General features: G+C 34.1%; 3 protein-coding genes across 5 annotated transcripts in view; 1 reads left to right on the top strand and 2 right to left on the bottom strand.

The window, feature by feature from the left end:
- The first annotated feature begins 578 nt into the window (after window positions 1-578).
- Window positions 579-6,475, top strand: LOC145725010 (protein mono-ADP-ribosyltransferase PARP12-like). The gene is made up of 3 exons (XM_081973528.1): window positions 579-974; window positions 3,152-3,399; window positions 3,471-6,475. Exons 1-3 carry the CDS (start codon window positions 910-912, stop codon window positions 3,782-3,784), a joined length of 627 nt encoding a protein of 208 aa, XP_081829654.1. The 5' UTR covers window positions 579-909; the 3' UTR covers window positions 3,785-6,475.
- A 540-nt stretch (window positions 6,476-7,015) lies between these two features.
- On the bottom strand, window positions 7,016-11,455 carry LOC145725008 (uncharacterized). Its single transcript, XM_081973526.1, has 3 exons — window positions 11,272-11,455; window positions 7,448-7,780; window positions 7,016-7,393 (listed from the first exon to the last, which is right to left on the bottom strand). Exons 1-3 carry the CDS (start codon window positions 11,453-11,455, stop codon window positions 7,065-7,067), a joined length of 846 nt encoding a protein of 281 aa, XP_081829652.1. The 3' UTR covers window positions 7,016-7,064.
- A 23-nt stretch (window positions 11,456-11,478) lies between these two features.
- The window catches only part of LOC145725006 (uncharacterized), a 35,240-nt gene continuing 33,382 nt past the window's right edge, over window positions 11,479-13,336 (bottom strand). Inside the window, exons 2-6 of one of the 3 annotated variants that reach the window (XM_081973524.1) lie at window positions 13,082-13,140; window positions 12,656-12,772; window positions 11,966-12,381; window positions 11,728-11,914; window positions 11,479-11,671 (exon numbers count right to left, since the gene is read on the bottom strand). In XM_081973524.1, the coding sequence (XP_081829650.1) occupies window positions 11,479-11,671; window positions 11,728-11,914; window positions 11,966-12,381; window positions 12,656-12,732 (873 nt within the window). In that variant the 5' untranslated portion in view covers window positions 12,733-12,772; window positions 13,082-13,140. Of the gene's footprint in view, window positions 11,672-11,727; window positions 11,915-11,965; window positions 12,382-12,655; window positions 12,773-13,081; window positions 13,218-13,336 lie in introns of those variants that run through there. The other 2 variants (XM_081973523.1, XM_081973525.1) reach the window with 2 other exon arrangements.

The following is a 13,336-nucleotide window of genomic DNA, read 5'->3' on the forward strand; positions in this document are numbered from 1 at the left end:
TGGGAGCCGTGGTATCTCTTCTGACGGTGGGATGATGGCTGCAGTCACAAGGCGCATAATCTTTTGAGACATTCTTCACAATATCTCAAGGAGAAGAAGCTCAAGTAATTACGAACCAAGGTCTTGTAATATGACTGCAGCCTTAGGATTTCCTCACGATTTCCCGTGAAGGCAATCCTCTCCACCGCCAGACTTACCACCGGTCCCACCACAACCACTTCATATCTTCCAGGTCATTGATTATTTGCTGGACCTCCTCCAGCATGGATGGCAACAGGGTTCTAAACCTATGCCATGCCTCTGTTAGATGAGATCCAGCGAATCGCACGACTCAGACGCACTGGGGTGGCGCTTTTCTGATGGTCTATGGTTTTAAAAATTATTTATCATTACAACTTTAATTATAGCAATAAAGAAAACCGTAACTCTAAACTATAAACTCACTGCGGAAGCCTCGTACTAGAACCGGGGATAAGGGAAATTTAAATAACTGCAATAGCGACACCACTCACCTTTTCTTCTTTATACTCTTATGTATATGACGTTCTGAAGGTATATGATTAAGTTTCCGTTAGTTCTTTTGACATTTCAGTGTGAAAATAGGTTAAATTTATATATTTTGAAAAGTTTTGAAGGGAATTCGGAATTCGCCTTTCAAAAACTTAAAATTTTGATTTTTGATATCCATATTTAATTTTTTATTAAAATCTAAGATTTTTGCTAGTATTTACTTCCCAACAGGTGTTATGTTCACAATTTTTATTGTACACTTCCCTAAAGACAAGACCTATGGTGAACTATAGGACATATAGGAGTTTAGAAAAAAAGGAGGGAAATCGGCCACTAGGAGACAATAAGCAAAGCCACTAAACTCATCAAGTTTTTGGCATTTGGAATAGTACAAAAAAAATGAATTATCAAGATATACTGAATATGACTCCTCCTATATGGACAGATATGGATTCCAAGGAGCGGTAAGTGGTGTATTAGTATTTAGTAGTCTTTATATCATCTAGATATAGTCATAAATGCAATTATACCTGGAGAAATAGTGGTTTTAGTAAGTTCTTTACACTAAAAATTTAATTCAATATTAAAAAAATGATTGAATCATTCTCAATAATTTTCTAAGCTTATAAATATCATATTGTTAAAAAGTAAAAGTTTTTGGGGTAAAAATTATTTTATACACATGAAATACAGGGTGGTCCACCATGAACCACTGCAATCCATTTCAGACAAACTGTAATTATCTTAATTTGGAAAATTTGGTACTGCACTGAAGTGGAGGGGGGCAGTTTGTGTAAAATATTTTCAAAATTATTATGATTTTATGTGGAATACTAGAAATATTTCATGTATAATGTCATATACCTATCTGTTAATATTTCTGAGATATTTTCTTGGTTTTTATATGTTTAGCAAGGTTGGTCCTAACCAGGGTCCTAACTAACAATGGGTGCGGGAAAACGTCTAGAAAAATAACACAGGGTGGTTCAAAATTGGACTCAAAAAATTAATTTAAAAAAGATGTTTAAGTGGCCCCTATTTTTATAATTTTATTCTTGTTCTCCCTCTAAAATTAAGGCAATTTGTATCAGTTTACAAATTAATCCTTTTTGAAATAATCATACACAGGAGGAAGATAGTTTTGCTTGAATAGCACCAAAGCAGGCGGTGCATGCGTTTGACAAGGCCGGCAAATCAGACGTCACGATGACGTAATTGAACAAAACAATGCATTGGTCAACTGTCAAATTACGCCATCGTGTCGTGACGTAAAATTTGTCAGGCAGGCTTGATGGAGTGTCATAATGATATAATGCACAACCTACTTTACCATTAATACTCACGAAACGCAATTTTAGGCCGCATTCGTTTTCACGCTCCATGGAGCGAGCAGAGCTTTTTTGACGTCACAATGACGTAATTTGACAATTGATCAAATTATGGTAGAAGTACCGAAATAAAATTGAAATGCGCCAAAACAACTGATATGTCAAACTTGATACAATCAGGGTCGCGTTTAGAATTCCCGTCGGTGTACGCATCCTGACGGAATTGGGGAAAACATGGGTCACGTGTACAATTTATTTACATAACAGCATGATGTGAATTGTATACCTATATTTCTAAACGCACCCCACGTCAACTTGGCGAACCACAGAAGTAAGGACCTCCTTACACCAATAATGTTTCAAATATAAATCATGGAATATACCTAATGATTTGGCAAACTCCTGTACTGTGTTACTGCGGTGGAATTGTGAAGTGGATGTCTACATCAAATACCGCGGCTGCATTCGTTTTTAGGCTCCATGGAGCGAGCAGAGCTTTTTTGACGTCACAATGACGTAGTTTGACAATTGGTCAATCTATGGTTTTGCCAAATTTCGTCATCGTGACGTCAAAAACGCTCTGCCTCCTCTATGGAGCTTGAAAACGAATGCGGCCCGCATGTTTGCTGCCTGATGAATCCTTGGTGGGCGACCGCCCTTATTAGGTCGGGAGGGAATAATGATTCATTAATCCCCCTCATTAATCACTCTGACGTTATATGACCCTCATTTAGCTTCTGTCAACTGAATATTAGTACATTATTGATTGGTCATGGACAAAAGTCATTTATTTGTGATTATTTTGAAAAGTATCAATTTTTCAAATAAGTAACTTAATACAAGCTAGCGCTAAGTTTACACGAGAAACACGGTACAGAAATTCTAAAAATAAGGGTGTTCTCTATTTAAAAAACTTAATGGTTTGTGGTGGACCACCCTGTATACATACAAACTCAAGACCACATATTATACAGTACTGTATTTTAACAAAAAGCTTCTAGGGATATTTACCTGTTCCTTCACAAAGATTGCCATAAGCTATAAAAAAATAAAATCCCTCAAAAAAAACGGTTAAAACATATCAAAATGCCAGGCTCCACTTTGATTTGAATTTTTCATAAATACTGAAAAGAAAAATGAACTGAAAAGACAAAATAAACCACTAATTTGCTTCTCAATGAAATTCTGTTGTGATAAATAAGATATCTCTTTATTAACTCTATCTTTGTCACTCCAAAGCAATACCTTAAAACCATACTTTGAAATTAAATAACTGAGGAAAAAACAGATCTTAATGCGGTTATTTTTAATAGGTACTTAGCAGTCCAATTAGTACCCTTTTCTGAAGAATTCATGAAAGTCCGATCGGCATTGTCTGGAAATTACTATCACTCTGTTGAAGGCATTTATAGAGTGCAAAACCCTCTTTTATGGGCTAAGTATCGGCACCGATTAGATGACTATGACAGACGAGGTAAACTTGACATCCTGACTTTGTACCATGACACTTCGGTGAAAAACGTCAGCTCCATTTGCGAGCGAAACTTTGATTGGCGATTCGGTAAGAAATTATCAACTAGCAATTTAAAGTGTAATTCACAGTGAATTATTTAAAAAAAAACATCCTTACAGGGCAAAGATTTAAATTTGGCCCTGGCGTTTATTTCTCAATACATCCGGAAAAAGCTTGTAAACACAGCTCAAAGTTAAATGGCCCAATTAGAGCCATGTTTGTAGTGGACGTTTTAGTGCAGAATGTCTTAGTCAGTAAAGAAGAAGGCAGTCTCTGTTTACCTTCACACGGTTATGACACAGTTTTAGCTCATAACAATGAAACTTATGTTAAATATTTCGACTGTGAGTACTATCCAAAATATTTTATGGTGTACCAAACTAAAACCAATTCTTACAATGGTTTATTGCCACTTTATTCAGTTTTTAATTAACTATTTTGTTAATGCATTTTTGATGTACCGAAAGTATCTAAATTAGTTCATAACAGGGTAAATAAAACAAAGGCAGGTACAGTTAAGTTTTTAAAAATGTTTTGGTTACGCTCTATGTCTAGAAAGTCAAGACTGAAACTTGTAAATATACGTTATGATCTTTCTGTTTCCATTTTTAGTTTAGTTTTTTTTTTAATTTGTTTTTGGTAGTTAAGCTGTGTTGCTTAGCACATGTTACTGATGTTTATGGAGTTAAACTTAGGCACCAATGCTCAAAAAAAGACATATTTTAAATACAAACTGTCTTACATTTACATAACTAAAGTTACCGTTACTTAGTAGAAGACACAGTTTTACCGTAGCTCAAAAAAGTTAAGTTTAATATTGATTTTGTTAAATGGTTTACAAAAGCAACTTTTGGTATACAAACTAACAAGCTTTTTAGCTTGTAGCTAAGAAATCAATCTTTTCATTTTTTTTAGGAAATTAGTGAACCTTGTTACACTTACTTTATAGGTGGTTTTTGAAATACTTTTCACTTCAACTAAGGTCATATATCACATTTAAAAAAATGCTGTATTGGATGTGACTAACCAAATAACATCACTTCATATTAATGCAATATGAAATCTTGCCATTAACACTTTAGAATAAGTTATCTGGTGGTATGTTGTACTTTTGTGACTCCAAAAAATTAGAGATATTCTACATGTTGTGATTTATGCATGCTGTGATTAGATAGTATGTGTAGGAATATGATATACTTGATGTACCATATTTAGACTAAGTAAAAAAGTCAATAATGGCTGTTGGAATTTCAAAGACTTTAACAGATACAAAACTGTAAGCATTTCCGCTTTTATATGGCTATGTCCAGTTAAAAAAGACTTGGAGTTAGAAAGAGTACCAGTATTTTCACTTCTGATTCTAAAGAAAGACCAGCATTGTTCAATAGTAGGATCTGAATGAACAGTTTTCATAGAAATTAGCCTTGGAATGAACTTATCCTAAAGTGAAAGTACCGACTCTTATAATAATAAATCACTCTCTAACAAAAACGACTTTCAGTTTATACTAAACTCAGAATTTACGCTTATAATGTATGTACAGGGTGTCCCATTTTCGACACTTTTGTAGGGTATCTCACTTATTTTTAAAGATACTTTTCAGTGTGTTACTTTTTTGTGAAATTTAACATGACAGCAGAATTGTCATAATCTATTTCATTGTTAAGATAAAGAAGAAAATTGAAAACGGATTCTTATAGATATTTTTCCGTAGAATCCAGTGACATAGTTTGTTTTTTGCTGAAATCTTTCATTTTTTAATTATGACATAAACATATGTTTTTTTTTAATGGAACACCCTGTGTATTATTTTTTATTTTTATTACGCTTATTGTGGGCTTTTCAAAAATATATAATTGTATATAACTATTTTTACAAACAAGGTCAGAATTTAATTTCAGAAAGAAAGATTTCAACAAAAAACAAACAACGTCACTGGATTCTACGGAAAAATATGTATAAGAATCCGTTTTCACCTCTTCAAAAAGTTACCACAGGGGGTACCTCAAAAGTGATATTTGTCAATTTCCCCCTGTATCTTACCAACGAAATGGATTATGACAATTCTGCTGATGCCATGTTTAATTTCACAAAAAAGTAAATAATAAGATAGAGTAAAGTTCATTATCTCATTTGTTTGGAGCAATATGAAATGTTTATAAGAAAGTTGATGATATTCCAATAGTCACTCGAATTTAAGTCTCCCTGTATGTGGACGGCAATTTTGCTATTACATTGCGTTTTTTTTCACAATAATCAATCACTAATTCCCTTTAGTACGTTTCTTAATAATGTATAGTTCTGAGAAAATTGTCGTTAAAAGTTGTTTTCAAAGCGTAAATAAATAGGTTTGACTTTCAGAAGTAATTTTTCGGTATTTGTTTTGAAGAGAAAAAAGCAAAATGTGAACCCAAGACGCCGGCACCACATTAATGGTGCTAAATCAAAGGTTTAATACAATTTTAACGTTATTTACATGATAGTTTTACGTACATATTCACCTGCTGAGGGCCAGTTTTATAGGCTCAGTTTAACTTTAGAGTGAAACTCTAAAATTAGCATTGAAATCTAACACATCATAGGGGTGTTTAACTCTAACCTATAAATCAGGCCCTTAAGCTAGAATATATTAATGTTACTTCTTTACTAAACAGCAATGTTGATGTTTGACGCTTAGAATGTGATATTAGGTTTTAAATGGTTATTTAGTATTTTGTGAGAAAACTATGGAACAATGAATTAGCAACAAAACAAGTAATAAGCAAGAATTATCAACCACACATTGATAGACCAAAGAATGTATGTTTTGTTCAATATGCCAGTATAATTTGTTCGTTTTGGTTGTAAAATTTAACAACTGTTGCTTAGTAAAAGAAATATAATTACTTACGCAGTGAAAAGTAACTTTTGTGGTCAAAAAATTGGCCTTATTTTTGTACTTATTTTGTACTAGAATGTAGTTGACATATATTTACAGTATAGTTTTGTTGACTATGTAATATGTTTTTTTCGTATGTATTTTTGGATTTTTGAAATATCAAACTGTTCTTTCTCATTATGTAGTATAAGGATGTTGTTTTGCGTTTAAGCTATTTTTCTATAAATACATAAGAGTTGAATCTCATTAGCATTATTAGTATCGCCTTTTTCTTTCATTATTACGTCGAAACGAAACGAAAAATAGGTATCGATTTTCCGGAAAATGGATATAACAGTCTCAGTCTTGAATCAAGCTTTATCAGCAGAACTAAGCTAATCTGTATTTGAATGCCGTTGTATATTCAACATAATCTGTTACATACCCTGAGTAGTTTTCAGGACAAGTCCTATGTTTGATAATTTGATAGAACCTTACAGGGTGTCCGGAGACTAACTGAAACTGGAAATTGCTTGCACAAGTTGCGTTTGAAGATGTTTTTTTTTGTCAGTCTTCGAACCAAAAGCAAAAATGGACTATTTATTTGAATTATAGCGTTTTTGAAGAGCAAAACTAATGTACCTGTATCCTACTCTGAAACAGTATGGAAATAAACTGGTTTTGTAGTAAACATGCCATTAGTCTCACATGGTGCCGATATTCGGTTCTTAAAAATATCCCCCACTTACCATATACCTGATGGAATAGGATTTAATTGATTTTTATTCCTTATAAATACACTAAAACTGCATTGTAAAACTTGTATTACATGTGATTAAAACAATAAGTGAACAAACTACGGAGTATTCTTTACTAGTTTATCAAGAAAGGCTCTAAACGGCAAAGGATACTTCAAATCATTCCGTAAATACTGGTAGAAATCCCGAGTAGTCAAACTGGATATTTTGTAAGCCACACACAAATCCAAATCCGACCATTCACATTTCACCGATTCATCTTTTATTAATTGACGAATTTGGCTCTTTGAAAAACATTTGCTTAAGAGTGCAATCTCCTCAGCCGGCGCTGTTTGTAATTGCTGCTGTACCTGACTAACCTTAGACTTGTACAGTGCTATTTGATTACCGACTGCAATTTCTTCTTCTTGTAACATCTTTTCTTCATCTAAAGTAAAACTGCCACATAAATAATTATTTAAATTTATATACTTACGCATACCGGTTAGCGCTTGAAGTTTAGCCTTATTTTGCTTAATACGCTCAATAAGTGTGGCCTTAGTTGATAAAAGTAAAATTTTCTTTTTTCTTTTCTGTTCTTGAACTTCTTCAAGTGTCATTAAACATCCATCCTCGTTATTTTCAGGACTGTTTTCTCCTGTTGTTGAAGCGTTTAAATTAACTGGCTCTACAGGGGCAGGTTTTTGCTGCTCGGATGGTTTGTCAACTTTGGTTTCATCAATGTTGGGAAAAATAGACGGAACAGCTTTTTCGGTTAGATATTTTGAAAATCTTTGAAAATCGGTGAGTTTGAAGTGTTTTGCGCAAACCAGTGCTAAAATCAGCAAAAATAATTACATAGTTTAGACTTTTATTCATAATTAGAAACTTACTTAAACTTAGTTTTTAATAAATTTAAACATTTTGAAACGAATCAACAGATTTTAATGTGGTTTGAATTGTCATTGAGCTTGATTTATTGGCTTTTTAGTGATGTAAACAACTTTTGCTTTAATACATTCTAACGTCCCGAGATATTGACCTTAGCAACACTTCCTTATGTTAAAACAAGCCCAAAAAAATTATTGATCAATTATATATATCTTGGGGACTAGTTGAAAATTTCACTTTTTTGCACGCGCTTCTTGTCAACCCTGTATAGTACAGTGGCAGTGCATTTAAGTCAAAGTTTTTTCCATCAACCAAAAGCCAATAAATTAAGCTAAATGATAGTCCAAACCGCATCAAAATCTGTCGTTTCTTCTAGAAATGGCAAGGTTTTAAAAATGACCCAATAAAATCACTGCCCCTGTGTGTGTTGATTTTCGTAGAAAATTAAATTCCCTATAGTTTTTGTCTCTTAAAACGGTTTCCTGAATTTTGCCATGTGACCGAGTTACGACTGAAGTTCCATAAGTAGACTTTGCGCTCACTAATCGTTCCTAAACAAATATCTCTCTTCTGACCACACATTTCCCTGAATTTTGCCATGTGACAGAATTACGGGAATTAAAGTACGGTTGAGCAGCAATTTTCTGGGACAGTTTGTCAGCACTTCAGAGGATTTCGTCGGTGGAAGCTAGGAGGGATGACCACATTACCCTTCTAGTCAAACGCAATTTGATGACCTTAAATGCAACCCAAGCAAGAGTTATCTTGGCTTGGATAACAAACCATACAAATATATTTGGCAACGAGATGGCTGATCAACGTGCTAATAAAGGTAGATCCAGAGTCATGAAAGTGAAGTTGGGATACAGGGATTTTTTTCCCGTCATCAGGAACATGACATGGATGATGTGGAGGGAACAATGGAGTTATCAAGATTTTATGGAGAAACCCAGATGCAGCCGTTCCGAAATCCTTGGTTTAGATATCTGGACGTCTCCAGGAAAGCAATCACAACCAGGATTAGAAACCGAAGTGGACACTGTGCATCACCACAACATTTGTATCGGATAGGAGTGAAAACAGATGATCTCTGCGAGTGCGGAGAGGCGGCTTCCTTACTCATATATTCTTCGAGTGCTCACAGTTTGCTCAATATTCTCAGGCACTGTATCAAGATCTGCAGAAGCATCTCAATCATAACTCTCCGCTATGTTTTTATCTCAGATAGATGTTCTTACACCAACTCGTTTGGAAGTATGGGTTATCCCAGACTCACAGCCAGATAAACTTCTAAACAGACTCAGTTAACAGCCACCACTGCGACCGTATAGTCCTGGCAGCTAAAGATCGTTAAAATGAAGCGTAGTAGTAGTATCAATCAATCAATCAAAAAAGTAGCTTTATTGTCGGAAACTTAAAGTAATTTTCAAAGCCCTGAAAACACATACAAAAACAGCAAAAAATGAACAAGATTACCCTGTATAAGAGAGGAGAAAGAGGATCAAAAACACAAACAGTGCTGCTTGGTCAATTTATGGCAGAACAAGGCGCCTTAAGAACTGGAGTAGAATTCGTCCAGAGAATAGTACGCCTCCTCAAGCAAAAACCTCTCAGCCTCACGCCTAGATCCATGCGCAGATGGCTGGCCTCTCACGTGGAGAGGAAGGTTATTGAAAAGTCTCTTGCCACCGTAAATAAGCGACGACTCAATCTTCTCCGTGTGAGGAATGGGAAGTCTCAAAACGAATCTACTGCCAGTCACCGAGCCGGAGCCCTCGGACAACTGACCCCCAAACTTGCCACGGACAAGACAAATCGTCTCTAAGATGAAAATGCAGCACAAGGTGAGGATACCATGTTCAATGAAGAGGGGTCTACATGAGGCCCTGTATCCAACACGACACAAGCACCTCAATGCTCGCTTCTGCAGGAGAAACACAGAATTGAAGCGGCTTCGAGAATAAACTCCCCAGAAAGCTATGCCGTAGCGGAGATGGCAGTCAATCAGTGCATAGTATTCACTCCTAGCTACATGGTAATCCAGATTGCCAGAGATTACCCTCAATGCATGGCAACCTGACGCTAGTCTAGAGCACAGACCGTCCACATGCTCAGCGAATCGAAGCGAGTCGTCAATAAGAACAAGACCAAGAAACTTGTTCATTCCAGGGGCGCACAATGGCTCACCCTCAACAAAAATCTCCTGCAATGAGCATCCAAAATGTAAGATCTTGGTCTTACTGATATTTAATGACAGTAAGTTGGAATTGCACCAATGTTTGATTATGGAGAGGTCCCCATCAATAGTGACAGTCAATGAATCGGCGCTCTTGCCGTAACTAGATATTCACAGACACTTTTATGTTCACTAAACATTCCTAAGGAAATATCTCCCTTCTAAGACCCAAGACAAAATGCCTCTCTAAGGTTTTGGTAGAGAGAAAAACACTATTAACATTTTTTTCCTTTAGACTATTGCTGAATTCTGTCAAGAAAAAAAAATACAGAAGATTGAAATTGTTTTTTAGGGACTCACAAGTCTGGTCCCCTATAATTGATACTTACAAATATAATAAAAATAATTTAAGGCGCGAAAGACTTAATTAGAATAAAAATAAACCATATTCCTTTCACCTTTCACTTAAAACCAAGTAGTTGAATTAGTCTGAAAGCAATTAAGTTGTTTAACTACTCAACAACTGTAACATTAATTATCAATTGCAACTCCTTTTGTTTAGTACATAATTGAAAAATTAATTGCAATTATTGTTTTTGAAAAGTAATTGAATTATATTTTTCAATTAAGGGCATCGGTAAAGCAAAACCTCTTATGGGAGATTCAATGCATTTTATGACAATCTTTTAACCCAAATTAAAAAAAAACTAGGCTAGGTATTGCTGTTTTTTAAACGGCATATGAAAGAAGACACTTGCTAGAATGTGCGAAAGTCAATATAATTTTAATAGTACGTAAATTAAAATATTTAGAAGCATTTTATCAAAATGATAAAATTACCATAATTTTCAAGTCACTATTTTTCCTACCTGCAAAACTTTTTTGGTGACAAAAATAACTTTCGCACATTCCCCAAACCTTTAGCTATTTAATAAAAAAAAATCACGTAAATAAGTTAAAAAATTAAAGTCCTAATTTGGGTTAAAAGATTAGGACTAAAAAATTGCTCGAATTAAGGAGCGGAAATCTTGCATCTTTGTTCCATATCACTCTAGGAGCCTCCTCGCTTAAACAGTAATGTCTGTGTTAACACTGCCGTAGTTTTACCGACAGAAACAAAGAACGAACACTGTTTTTTATATATTTTTCTACACGTAGGCCAAGCATCGCGATCGAAAAACGTAAAGTCTTTACCTCCCCTTAAAGTAATCCAACTAGCTACAGCTTTGCTTCTAGATTAATTTTACGAAATTACTCACCAGATTTAAGATTAGTCATGCCGATATGAGGTTTGAGAGCATTTTTCCATTTAACAGTCATAGGATCTGCAGGCCTAACGCAATACAAAGAAGTGGTTGGTGTTAAAGTTTCATTTGAACTATTTGCACAACGAATAACACTGCACAGCCAAGCTCCTTGTTTGGATTTGTACAATTTAGGCATTTTGAAGCTTATCCAGTACAACACTAAACGTTTCCAGCCCAAGCTTGAACGCAACTTAAAGAAGGCAAAGGATAGTTTAGCTCGTTTTTCATAAACAAATAAAACTTTTTTCCTCCTCTGTGCCTTAAAGTAAAAGCTCTCGCCAAATCGTCGTCGCTCCAGAAAACTTTTGGTTTGCCTTTCAGTAGGTTGATTTGGGCTTCAGAGAAAATTTTTCTAAAAAAAAACTCCTTTTGTGAAGGAAAGTAAGTATAGTTAAGAAGTATAGTTACTCTGGAAGGGTTTTTCTATTTTCTAAAGTTCGATTGGCGCTGTTTAATTGCTTTTTGTATAAGTTTATATCAGCTTTTCTGCGAAAGGATCTTTTCCTTTTCTGCTCTAAATACTTCTGTTTTTGTTTAATAGCAGCTTCTAAAGCAACCACTTCAGAACACAACTTGTCAATTTCAGCCTTTAGTTCTTCAAATAATTTATGCATAATTTTTGTAGAAACCACTTTGTCACACTTACCAGGGAACTCTACATCAGCATCTTGATTGGTCAATTTCAAATCAACAATGTCTTGGCTGGTGTTATTATCAGTACCTACTTCAATACAATCTAAGGGGATGTCTTTAATAACACTAAGTACAATTGGCACTTTGATTGAAGGTACTGCAGTAGGTTTTAATTGTCTTTTAACAGATGGTTTTAAAAATTCTTCTTTCAAATTACGGACATAATCATTCAAAGTAAAATGGTCCGAACAAATTTTGTGAGTTTCAGTTATTACAGAGTCTGCTTCAAGACCACAGATATATTTCCACTGTGCCTTAATAATAGGAATCTTGGGAAAATTGTGGAATTTAAATGGTGAATATTGATGAACCTCCCAGGATTCAAAGCTATTTTTACAATTTGGTACTGCACATTTAAATGGTGGGGTGCTGAAATAAAATAATAAATATATTAATAATGAAATAATAATGCTACTCTAACATATAATGTACAGTCAGTCACAAAATCTGTAAAGTTAGTAATTAACTTTAGGTGCTAATTCTTGAGACAATACCCCAAAAACTATTAACATATTATTACAATTAAAATTTTGGGACATAAACTAAACATGTTCTGTTAACCAGTGGTAATAATACACTTCTTATAAACAATATGTTTTTATAAAAAAAATGTAAATATTATGTAATCTCAATAAGTACTTACCTTTCTGAAGTGTCACAGTGAATATTTGCCAAATAGTTGAGATCTGAACTGATTAGCATACACACTCTATTTTCCATTTAATTTTTCAAAGGTGTCAAAAACCATGGAGAAGAAACACTGTAAAGTAGAGTTTATACATAATTTGCATGTGTAAACAGCAAATTGCTTGCAAGTTGATGTTTAGCCTGCAAATTTTAGTTTACTTGCACAAAATATTATTAAATATTTTTTTCATAATTAATTTCTTAACTATTTGCAGGCAGCCCTCAAATTTCTAGTTTATTGTAATGGTTTATGAGATTAAAACCAGATAAAAAAGTGATGTTAAAGCATGTTTAAACTAAAAGTTTTTTATACCTAATAAGATTATAAAAAGAATTAGACGTATCTTCTTCTTGTTTAATAAATACTTTACTAAATTCTTACCTCAATTAATATAAATATTAACAGCAGAAACCAAACAATAATATAAAATACACAACACAAACAATGTTTTGATTTTTTTTTGTGTTAAAGTTAAAGGTTATGTTTGTCAATATTTGACATTAATTCTCACTGAAATGGAAGGGTCATGGATATTGCGTTTCCAGGTACTTTATAAAGCTCAGTGGTTGTTGACGAGTTCGATCGACAGTCGACAGGAACAAAATCACTGAGTTGGAAAAAGAAAGTTGTAAAATC

The sequence above is a fragment of the Ips typographus genome, linkage group LG2 (assembly GCF_016097725.1).
Source record: "Ips typographus isolate SLU linkage group LG2, UJ_Ityp_2.0, whole genome shotgun sequence".
Classification (NCBI taxonomy): domain Eukaryota; kingdom Metazoa; phylum Arthropoda; class Insecta; order Coleoptera; family Curculionidae; genus Ips; species Ips typographus.